Below are 12,297 nucleotides of genomic sequence, written 5' to 3'. Positions count from 1 at the left end.
GTTTGATGGTTTTATTTAAAATATGCCACAATTAAGTTAGCTTACGCTTATTTAAAATATACTTCAAGAAAAATCTCTCTCAGCTTTTCATGATTACCATGTATGACACAAAATTTCTCATACATATTCTCTCATGGAATTTGTTCCATTAATGGATATGATTATTTTCAAGGTGTCCCTTGTTGAAAACCACCTGGCGGGCCTGGAAGGCAGGGTGCTGGCGGACATGCTGGACTTCCTGTCCAAGGAGCTGGTGAGGCTGCAGGAGGAGCGGCGGGTCCACGCCTTCGCCATGCTGGCCGAGCGCCAGCGGAGGATGCGCGAAGCCGAGGAGAGCGGCCGGCGCCAGGTGGAGCAGAGGCGCCTGCGGGAAGAGGACGAGATATTTAAGCAGGTCGGTGGGTGCCGCTGGCTGCCTATAGGGGCAGGGTGGTCACTGGGCAGGTTTTTTTTTTTTTTAAAGAGTTATTTATTTATTTATACAAAAGCGCGGGAGGGTGAGCGAATTCACCAGAGCCAGAGCGGGGAGCAGAGCAGGCAGAAGGACCGAAGTACACTGCTGAGGGGAGCAGCGGGTGGCAGGAGAGGTCTGCGCGCCATGCGGGACCCGCCTTGGGTGGCCGGGGAGCTGCCGGGGATCGAACCGTGGCGCAGGTTTTATGATCCCAACAGACTGGGTAAAGCAGGAGGCCTGGAGCCCTCGGTGGCTTTCTCAGGCTTTTATTGAGCTTTACATGCATTGCAGCAACCGGGTACACGGCAGGCAGGGGTGCTGGGGGGGCCACGAAGCCAGGAGGCCTCCAGGCCCCAGGCAAGTCTTCACTCTGGGCTTCTCTGGCTTCTTTCTCTCCTCCTCTCTCCTGCCTCTCTCCCCTCCTACTTCTCTTGGTGACTATCCCAATACTCCTCCCACGGCCCACAGAAGTAAACAACACAATAATGTAACAACTGCAGGTGCCCCATCAGGCAGGGCAATCCTAATGGTGGGAGGGCAGAAAACCCTGAAAACTAATTTGCCTTACACTGACTGGAGCGGCTTGTAAGGAGTCAAAACGAAGGAAACTCATGGTATGAAATGACAGTCGTTTTTGAATGTACTCAATAAATGTGTATAGGCTAGGTAATACACAAAGGCATTGTAGGATCCTTGGGAGGGAAAACCGACGTGGGCACTTTTGTCCTGGAGCGTAACTACCATATACCATGCAGATAAGCGTAGAATTAGAAAGTGTGTTGAGTCTCATGAAGGAAGCAAATGGGACCCACTGCTGACAAGAACAAAGCCAGGATCTTGAGGCAAGGCCATTGACTCTGAAGCCTGAACCTTCCTGCCATGTTGCATTGCCCACCTTCTGGTGGAAGAACCGCAATTCTGAAATGGGGTAGATGGTGGGGGGGGGGGCGTCTAGTGGGGAGAGGCTGCTCAGAATATGTAGGTGAATCAGAAACAGACTGGATAGATGGTTAAGATGAAAGAAATGATCAGTGAGGACAGCATTGACTCAATAAAGGAAATTGATGCACTTAAAAAAAAGCTTAACCAATGTTTGTACATTTTGGGGTCTTGTTTACTATTGTATTTTGTTTACTATTGCTATTTTCAGTAACTGGGGTTTTTGTGGGGTTTTGTAGGTGGTAAAAGTGCACCAAAGTACTATAACATCCTATTTGGAAGACATAATACTGAATACTGAAGAGAATACGGCAGAAGAACAAGCCAGGGCAGAAATTGAGAAGATAGCTCAGGAAATCAATGACATTGCTTATGAAATGGAAAACCGGTAAGCACCAGGGGAACAGAATGGGCAGTCCATCTGCTGTTACTCATAATTTTTTCAAGAATGTGAGATTTGACCATCAAGTAGAAAGATAAATATCGCATGCCAGTGTTTTTTGTTTGTTTATTCGTTTTTAGTGTATTTCTTTAGAGCCAAATCCTATATGGCAGCAGTAAACTGTATGTGCAGTATTACTTGGACTTCATTTCACCCTGGTGTTTTAGGCGTCCGTGTTTAAGTTCTATCGCTAACATCCTTCCCTGTCAGGCAGGGTAAATGAATTACATGGTCAAATCTCAATTTTCCATGGAGTTAACCAAGCTCACCAGGAATATGAGATTTCAGATCACCTGATTGAGACAAAGACTATGGTGGGATTTGAGCAATGGCGCATATTACACAAGCAAGGAGGGTCTAAGAATAAGGCAGCAGCTCAAACAAGGCAACAAAGGCAGTGGTTTAATTTGTTGCTTCATTTTTCAGTCGGACTCATCTTCAGTCAGAGGAAATTGTTGCTGAGTTGGTTTATAGTTTCCTGATCCCAGAAGTACAGAAGGCCTTTGTCAAAGAAAAAGGTAAGCCAATGTAAATGCTTCACTTTAAGATTTTTTTTTCAAGATATATTTTTAGTAGCTAAGAGATTTATAACTGAGCAGTTTTAAGTTAGGAAAATTTCTGAAGAAGAATCATTGTTTTCTGTTTGACGTTTGTCAAGTTCTCTTCGTGCTGTCTGATTCCAGAATATAATCACCTCTAAAGTAAATGGGTGTTGGTCTAACAAGTTTGACAGAGTCTCAAGGTCCAAACCTTTAAGAGGCAGTTGCCAAGCTTCCAGAAGAGGTGTGTTTTGTGATTTAATTTTTTAAAGCAGAGAACAAATGTTGAGGGCAGGCAGGAATTTGAAACTAGCATCCTTTTGGAGGAGGCATAGCACTCGCAGGGTGGGTGCTGAGGAGCTGGGATGCCTGGAGGGCCTCAATCTTCCCTGCGGCTCAGCTGGTGCCATGAACATCGTCTTTTGCTGCTGGATTGTATCTCAGTATAAATATCCTCATCCATCATTTGTCGAAAGTGGAATGTTTTTGAAAATTGATGCTTCCAGTCAATAGAGAAGGGAGAGAGAAAAATATGTCTAAAAAAATAGGAACAGCAGAAAGAAGGATATTCTTCTGGAACTTTCAGACTGTTGGTGACAGATTTCATCCCAGAAGGAAAGAAGGTGCAACCAGGAGAAGATCCAAATTGAAGTAAATAACAGCTCAGAAGGTTTTAGAATTATACAGGGGCATTGTGGACAGGTTTACAAGAAAAGTGTGTAATGTATCAGATCACCCAACCCAGGATAAAGGAATGGTGATGTTCTAATACATTAGAAGGGAAAAAAGAAATCTTATTTTCCCACTAACTGATTATACTGTAATTTTTTAACTAGTAGCCTCTAGTAATAAGCATTTAGTTTGATGTGTTTTCCTATAATTAGCAGTACTGCAGTCCATGTATTTTGCACATATCCAGGTCATGCTTCTGAAAGTAAATCCCTAGCAATATAATGCTGGAAACAGGGCATGGGCATTTCATGTTTTGATAGATTACCAGATTATCCACATAAAAAAGATTTTTCTAATTCATGTTCTCATCACAAGTACATGATAGTGCCTTTATTAACAAAATTAAAATTTTAGATCAAATAACATTTCTGTGTCACCTTATATTATTAAAGTGATCTTGTGTTTACCAGATCCTTGAGAAATTATGCAACCTTTTTTACTTCTAGGTGGGAAGTAATATCAGCCTGCTTCAGATTAATTCCCCTTGAGGGAATTGAAGGAGAGGAGGAAATAGTTTAATAATTACTAGTTTGTAACTACTTTCCCCAGTTGCTCCTAGGAGGGCAGGGAAGGAGCCGGAGGGGGCGGTTGATCTGAAGAATCTGAAAGAATTCATCTGGACAAGTCCTTAGCCTTTTTCCTTTGTACTTCTGCAAAATCAAGGAAGTCAAATGGGCAGGGATACACACTAGGACCCTCTGTTTCTCTTACCAAATATAATAAAACCATACATATTATATTACCCAAAATTAAGATAATATTGCATACAGGCCATTTTAAGATGTCTAATTTTTGAAAGCTGCTGGATTAGAAAAACAAACATTTAAGAGACCCGTGTAGATGTAAAATAACAGTAACTGCCAACATTTAAACGTATGCTAAGTTCCAGACAATGTACCAAGTGTTTGAAAAAAGGACGTTATCTCAGTTTCTTACAACAGCTGTGTGTTCTTATTTTTCTGTTAAGGAAATTATTGCTTAAGGACTTTATATGACTTTCAAATTTGAACCATGATCTGTATAATTTCAAACCCCCATTTTTTTCAGCTATACTACTGTTAGGCTCTATGGGTTGCTGACTGATTTACCTCATGGAGACTAGCTAATACCTGAACAGCACAGAATTTGCAGAACATTTTACCACTCTTTACTAGCTTTATGATTTTGGGCAAATTACGTAATCTCTCTGGATCTCATATCCCATATCTGAAAATGGGAATATTAGTAATGCTGTATTTTAGGGATGTGGGTGGTTTATATGAATAATTATATGCCAACTGCTTAAAACAGGACTGGCACAAAAAAAGGACAATTGCTAACTGTTAATATCATCATCATGATTGCCCCTTTTCAGGGGACATGGGAAGCTTAATGTACTAAATGCGGATAATATTTTTAAAATATGGAGCTAGGACCATCCTCTTAAACCCATGAACTTAGAAAATCATCGTCAATCAAGTATCCTCCGTATTAGGAACTAAGGCCCAGAGAGTAGTATGAGACAATGCCTGTACTTTTAAATCATTTACCATTTAGATAGAAAGCAAAATGTAACTCAGATGCAGTCCTTGGATGTTGAATGGGTTGGTAGAAACTAGAGTGAAGCAAATGTAGACATGGCGGACATGTCAGAGGACATTCCCTCGAGGAGCTGGAACTTGACCTGGGCTCTGCAAAAAGGGTAGGATTTGGGGTGCAGGCATTCCAGGTCAGGAAGCTGCTGAGAAGTGGAGTGGAGCCAAGTCTGTAGGGAAGAATAGGTTTGGACGGAACCAAAGAGTGGGAACAGAGGGTACAGCAGTAATACGATTTGGGTGTGGTTGCCTAAGATACTCTTCTAAAATGGAGAGCAGGTTGTTCTTATATAACCTAGTCAGCCATCAGCCAGGGAATATGTGGCTTTCAAAATTACAATTTCTGTCATCACTCCTTGAAAATCTTTGGGCATGATTTCATTCAGATTTTCAGAGAAAACATTCTTCTGTCACTTTGGTACAGTGAGGAACGCACAGCGGAAGCATATTCTTGCAGCCCATGAGATCATCCACAGGCACACGGAAGCCATGATCAGAGCGGCTGTTGAACAGCAGCAAAATGAGGAAGGAACTCAAGAAGCTGAGAAAGGAACTCAAAGTGAGGAAAGCAGCTAAGGTGAGTTTGATTTTCATCTGGAGGAAAGGAGAGGAAGAGAGGACAAGCTACCTTGTTCAGCTGAACTCTGACAATCATAATGTGAACAGATTGTCCATTGCTGAAGAAAAAAATAAGCTCTCCCATTCAAATTGGCACTTTCCATCTAGATGATGGAATTGACTTTAAATTATTAGAGTATAGCATTGATATTATACCAATTGGACTTTTGTGACTCTAAATTATTTTTTAATAGGTTCTTTTAGCATGTGGCTGTGCTCCTTCACAAATATAGCTATAGAATATGTTTGTGTTGTAAGAAAACTTGTTTCTGTGGAGGTAGAGAAGATATATCTTGCCTAACGCATTGTGCTGGTTCTAAGCACAGTCTGCCCAGTCCTCGTCCAGATGATTTCTGCAGTGCCCATCAGGTTTTGGTCTCAACTAAACAGTCACACTCATGGGATTACCCACCATAGGCCACAATTGGTATGATTTGAGTAACAATCTGCTCCAGCAGGGCAGTGCCAGGCTTTTCTCTCCCTGTGAGACCTTGTACACACAGAACATATTTTCTTTAGCTCTCAGGTGCAAGGAAAAGAGAATCAGATTGGGTGGGTGCAAGGACAGCCCTGACTTATATGCTTCAGAGACTAGTATCTCTTATAAAGTTCCATAGGCAGCGCTTCTAGGGTCCTCAGATTGCATTTACCCAGTCGCAAAAGTAGGCACTCTCAGGAGCGTTTAAAGGCATGGTTTCCTAGTAAGTCTTAGTAGCCGTAATTCTTTCCAGTCAGATGCTACTTAGAGGTAGCATTTAGGGGTCATTTATACCTTAAGCAGTGTTGCCTAGTAGTAGTTTCATTGACCCACAGGGAGTCACTTAAAAGTAAAATTCTCCTGTGAAGGGGGAAAGGAATAAACCCTTTGGCTGTACCTCTTCCCTCAGTCCTTTCATGGTGCAGGCACACGGTGCCCATTACTGTGTCCTGACGGTGCTATCAGACGACAGGAAGATGCTAAAGTTGACAGAGAAGTTTTAGGCTGGCATTCAGAAGGTTTGGATGTTGACTAGCTTTGCCATAACTGTGTAGTAGAGAAATCTATAATAATGCTGAGAAATTTTTATATATCAGGAATGGATGGAGTAAGCAGAATATAAACTGTAAAAAATGGAAAATTTGAGATGCACATTGAAGAAACTTCGCCTGATAGACATTTATAGAATGTAATAACTGCAAAATGCACATTCCCTTCAAGCATACACAGAACATTTAACAAAAACTGACAATACGTTATCATCAAGCATGTCTCAGCTATTTCAAAGAATTGAAATCATGCGAACTGCGTTCTCTGATTAAAATGCAGTGAAGCTAGAAATCACTTACAAGATAATCCCAATATATTTGAAATTAAGAAATACCGGTTTAAACAACCTGCTCATTAAAGAAAGTATCAGAACAGAAATTAGAAAATATTTTTGAACAGAAAAATGACAAAAATGCTATGTGTCAAGTTTGTGGAATGCTGCTACTATGGCACTTTATAATCTTAAAGTGATATTTGATAAGGTGAAAATAAGACAGAGTATCCTTTTCTAGAAATTAGGTGGCAAAGCAAAAATAAAAGGATGGAAACAATAAAATAAAAAATAACAGCAGAAATTAAAATAGCTGTGTCTTCTGATTCTATGTAGGATAGCTGTACAGATTAGGGAAAATAATAGGTATGTTATAAATGCCATCTTTTTAAAGGCTTTACAGAGCTGTGGGAATAGAGGGAACCAGGTAAACTAAATTGTAGCAAGGACAGAGTCTTTCCTAACTGGCCTGAGGCTGCTGGCTATTTTCTTCCTGGGAGCACTGGCTGAGCATGGGCACCTGCTAAGAATTAGGCTTATGAAAAGCAGAGGAATTTTATTTACTAAGAGGAAGAGAAACCAACAAAACTTTATAAGTCTGTGTGGAGTAGGACAATGGATTGTGACCCAGCCAAAAGATGACATTTCCCCCCACAGAGTGTCCTTTTTAGGTTTTTTTTTTTTAAGATTTATTTATTTATACAAGAACCGGGGTACAAGCCAAATGTGTGGGAAGGTGAGAGGACCCACCAGAGACAGAGCGGGGAACAGAACAGGCAGATTGATGAAATACACTGCTGAGGGGAGCAGCGGGCAAGACAGGAGAGGTCTGCCGTGCCATGTGGGACCCTCACTGGCCAGCCGGGATCAAACCTGTGCTGCAGAGGCTGCGGACAGCTTCACAGCGCGGCGCTTAACCACCTGCGGCGCCAGGGGAGGCCCCGTTTTAGGTTTTTGGTAGGTACCCTTTCACTAGTTTGAATCTGTCTTGTAGAAATTAGCCAGCAGTGTCAATGGTGATCTTCATTCAGTCTCATGGATTCAACTGTTGCTAATTTATCGTTCCATGGAAAATTTTTTTTAATGTGTGGCTATTTTCAGCTATTCAAAAATAGCTGAATATCCTGACTTTCCCTGCCACACTTGTGTTCAATGACTTAACAATGGCCAAGTTTCTTTAAGAAAGCTACCCTTAACCACTAATTTTAAAACACAGAATGACTATGGAAATTAGCTTTTGTACAGAATTGGTAATTTTTTAAATGAATCCAGCCTAAAATTTCAAGGCACAGCAGAACTTATATGCAGCACTTATACTATGGTAAAGTCATTTCAATGACAACTAGCATTGTGTGAATTACAAGCAATGTGAAATTGTTTTACATACTTCCTGTGCTGTCAAAAGTTGAAACAAGAAGCAAACTCTCCATTCCCACACATATCTGCAACAAATTTAATTTCTGATCTGAACTACGTTTTCAGGAGTGGTTCTTGGATCTTGACATAAGTTGAAAGGAAATTTCCATATTTCAAAATCTGATTATGCAATGGAGCCATGTCTATTTAACCTTTAATCGGAAGTGATTAATCTGCCTTATAATAACTTCCCAAAAGGCAAATATCAAGAGAAGAAACTAATGAAATCCTATAAATGCCTTCTAAGCAACAAATATCCACAATTTAAAAAATATACCAGTATCAATATTGGTAGGACCAATATGTGTGAAAGACATTCTCAAAGCTAAAATGGGGGGAATTCTCATCGCTATTAACACATGAACAATTGCAGTTGATTTTGATGATTTGAACCCCAATTAAATAAGATGTTATCCCTTAAATAAGAATTTCATTTTTCTCATTAGTAGGCCTGTATTACAAAAAACTGTAATTATTAGTACTATTTCCTTTAATTGAAATAACAGTGCATTATATCATATAAGTTCCAGGTGGGCATCATTAAAAATTAACATGTAGGGCCTCCCCCGTGGCGCAGCGGTTGAGCGCTGGGTTGCGAAGCTGCCCGCGGCCTCTGCGGCGCCGGTTCGATCCCCGGCTGCTCCCTGGCCACCAGAGGAGGGTCCCACATGGCGCGCAGACCTCTCCTGCCGCCCGCTGCTCCCCTCAGCAGTGTACTTCGGTCCTTCTGCCTGCTCTGCTCCCCGCTCTGGCTCTGGTGAATTCTCTCACCCTCCCGCGCTTCTGACTGTACCCAGTGCATGTATAAAGAAAACAAACAAACAAACAAATAAATAAAACATGCTTCTATTTAAATAAATAAATAAATAAATAAATAAAAATAAAAATTAACATGTGTATATGCTATATCACGTTCACCATTAAAAGGCTAATTCTATCCTTCACCACATAATTGACCATTTCTATCTGATTTATCCACCCCTTCTTCCCCTTCCCTTTGGTAATCACTAATTGGTTTTATAGTCTAAAAGTGTACTTTTATTTTATTTAGTTCATCCATATTAGTAGCACATTTTGAATTTTATTAATAAAACATTTGTGAAAATTTGTCTTTTCTCATTTGAATGCATAATATCCTTCTCTTTGTCTTTTGGCCTACAAAACCTAAAATACTTATTAGCAGGCCTGCTACAGAAAAAGTTTGTGAGTCTTCACAACTCTTCACAACTGAAATGAATAAAGCAGAACTAAATACAAAACAGCATGACTGAATCTTATAAATACAGTGACGATCAAAAGAAGCCAAATCTAAGAAATATCTACAGAACCTGTCTATTTATGTGCAGTTCAGAATCAGCACTGAACTCTAACGTTTAGGAGTACATTCTTAGAAAAGCAAAGACCATGATTACTATAAAAATCAACAAAAAGCAGAACAGTGATTAATTTTAGGTGGTAGGGGGAGGAGGGTTGTGATGGGGCGGGGGGATAACCCAATTTCTGGGGTTTCTTGACCTGAATAGTAGTTGCACAGATGGATACTTTACATTAATTAGACTGCACATTGGTTTTCGGTACTTCCCTCTATGTGTCTTATTGATAATAAAATTTAGAAATGTGTGTGTGAATACAAATACATATATGTATGGATGGATGGTATATTGGGTGGGGCTGTCTGACTTCAAAGGCAGGGCTCTGTGTAATTGTATCACAGTATTTTTTAAAATGAATTGATCTGATGATGATGATTTCTAAAAAGGTGACATAATCATAAACATTTGTGTTGTTTTTTACAGATTGTGATCTTTTTTAAGAAAGCTGTATAAATCATCAGAAAGAATTCCAGTAGTCTCTGCTTTTCCCAGGATGTGCAGCTCTCATGAGCTTGTCAATGTGTACTTCATGAGCAAAAAGATTTTTTTTCTGTAAAATCCCAGTGATTTGAAATGATTTTTAGTAATAATAATCAAAAGGAGTTTTATTCCTTGTGGTGTTTCCTAGATGCTCTACTACAAGTTTTCTCATGTCTCATTTTAACATTTTATTAAATGTGAGGTTATGTTAGCTTGTTGAATCAAACAAAAAGAAATATTACTGATTATTTCTTAAGTAGTTTTGGTTTTCTAGCCATAGTATATTTTATTCTCTACTCAGGCTGAAAATATGCATAACCCATGACCCAGCATTTCATCTCCTAGATACATACCCAATAGAAATGCATAAGTATGTGCATGAACAGGCAGGGGAAGAATGTTACGAGCAGTACTATTCATGAGAGCTCCCTGCAATGAAAAATTAATTGTGGTATATCTATTCAGGGGCCTGTCAGTGCACCATTGAGCCTTAGATCTAGGAAGTATTTTCATGCAACATAAAAAGAGTACTGTTGGAGAGCAATCTGCCCATCCTGTGTGTTGACAACATTAGAGTGAAATGAATCCCTCCTTAATTAAAGCTCAAGAAGTAGGAAAAACAATTAATAAAAGCATCAATGGGGACCCATAGTAAAGAGTTTATAAAAGAAAATGTATTTTACCCTGAAGACAGATAAAGAACCTATCTTAGAAAACATCTTACTATAGAAAACAAGAAAAGCTTCAGAAACTATCTGCTTGGTCCTAACAGGAGGCAAAAGGAGATAGTCTCTTAGGAAAATGAAGCAGAGAATAGTAAGCACAGAGAAGACCAGGTGTAGGCTGAAAAGGAAAGACTGGCTAAGAAGAAAAAAATACAGAGAGATTAAAAATCTAATGACATCAATTTATACACAGTTAAGAAGATAGCTATCACAACAGAAAATTACAATTTTCCTGACAAATTTGTTAAGTCATAGGGCATGGGATGGAGAGGAAAGGACAAACATGAAAATGATGAGCTCTTCCAATTTGTTGGCATAAAGATGTTCATAGTAGTCTTTTATGATCCTCTATATTGGAGATGTCTGTTAAAACTTCTCTTTCAACTTTCTGAGTCAACTTATTAGAGTTTTTTCCCTAGAGTTTTCTCTAGTCTAACTAGAGGTTTTTCTATTTTGTTTTTTTTTTTTTTTTTTCAAAGAACCAGATTTTGGTTTCATTTTTTAAACTCCGGTGGCGCAATGGGTTGAGTGCAGCACTGTGAAGCTGCCTGCAGCCTTCGCAGAGCCGATTTGATTGCAGGCCGGCCAGGGAGATTCCCACACGGTGCAGCAGACCTCTCCTCTAGATTTGGTGCCGGCTGCGCCCTTCAGCAGTGTATTTTGGTCATCTGCCTGCTCTGCTCCCTGCTCTCTCTCGCTCTGTCTCTGGTGATTCCTCTCACCCTCCCGCACCTCTGGCTTGTACCCCAGGTCTTGTATAAAAATAAATGAACCTTTAAAAATAAAAAAAGAATTCATATAGAAGTAAATAAAATAGAAACAATAAAGTTATAATAAAAAAATATTCTGAGTTAAAAAAAATTACTGATTTGTGAATTTACAATGTCCTAGGAAAACTAGATCGAAACTTTTTTCCCTTGAGGATCACTAGCAAAAGTACTGCACAAATAAGGGGCCATTGAATTTTTTTTCTTTAAAAATGTTCCCCAGAACAAGGCAAAGGTTATATTATTCACTTGTGAAATAAAAAATCAAGAACACAATGATTGGTGAGTTAGGGATGATAGGATAAATGATTGGGGGTTGGGGGGGGCTGGCACAGCAGGGAACAACAGACTTTCTCTGTAAAGACCCAGATAGTAACTATTTTAACCTTTGCAGGCCCTTGGTCTCTGTTGCAACTACTCAACTTTACTCTTACAGGATGAAAGTAGCAGTGAATAACTCAAATGAATGAACATGCTGTGTGCTAATAGAACTTTGTTTTCAAAAACTGGCAGCAGGCTAGATTTGGCACACGTGGCTGTTGTTTGCCCATTCCTGGTATATCGCAGTGAACTCAATTTAAATCTTATTTTGAAAAGTGATTTAAAGTAATTTCTAATAAATAATGTAATGAAACTTAAAATATTGTCTCTAAATCATCATCCTTATATAGACTCCTAAGTCTAAGCTTTCTATTTAGACAAAACGGAAACTATGAAGTATTCCAGAATTCTCATTGAATAATAGAAGTTTTCAAGGAGGTGAAAATACTTACTTTTCTGATACACTGGCAGACTCTACTTATCAGGGCTTGACTTAAAACACCCCAACTTTCATAATTGTTGCTTTGGGAAAATGAGACACATTGAGTGATGAGCAAAGCTCATATTTAAAGCCATGTGATCATGGCAACTGGAGACCTGTAATGGATTAGGGCTAGAC

At 39.6% G+C, this 12,297-nt stretch overlaps 1 protein-coding gene across 2 annotated transcripts in view; it reads left to right on the top strand.

The window, feature by feature from the left end:
- The window catches only part of CFAP91 (cilia and flagella associated protein 91), a 40,772-nt gene extending 29,190 nt beyond the window's left edge, over window positions 1–11,582 (top strand). For both annotated transcript variants that reach the window (XM_037525490.2, XM_054700538.1), the window contains exons 14-18: window positions 173–394; window positions 1,633–1,781; window positions 2,262–2,353; window positions 5,105–5,257; window positions 9,809–11,582. In XM_037525490.2, the coding sequence (XP_037381387.1) occupies window positions 173–394; window positions 1,633–1,781; window positions 2,262–2,353; window positions 5,105–5,256 (615 nt within the window). In that variant the 3' untranslated portion in view covers window position 5,257; window positions 9,809–11,582. The remainder of the gene's footprint in view (window positions 1–172; window positions 395–1,632; window positions 1,782–2,261; window positions 2,354–5,104; window positions 5,258–9,808) is intronic.
- The last annotated feature ends 715 nt before the right edge of the window (window positions 11,583–12,297 follow it).

This window comes from Talpa occidentalis, unplaced genomic scaffold (genome assembly GCF_014898055.3).
Source record: "Talpa occidentalis isolate TD23 unplaced genomic scaffold, MPIMG_talOcc4v2.1 talOcc4.4, whole genome shotgun sequence".
Taxonomy (NCBI): domain Eukaryota; kingdom Metazoa; phylum Chordata; class Mammalia; order Eulipotyphla; family Talpidae; genus Talpa; species Talpa occidentalis.
This window is presented reverse-complemented; position numbering and strand designations above follow the sequence as displayed.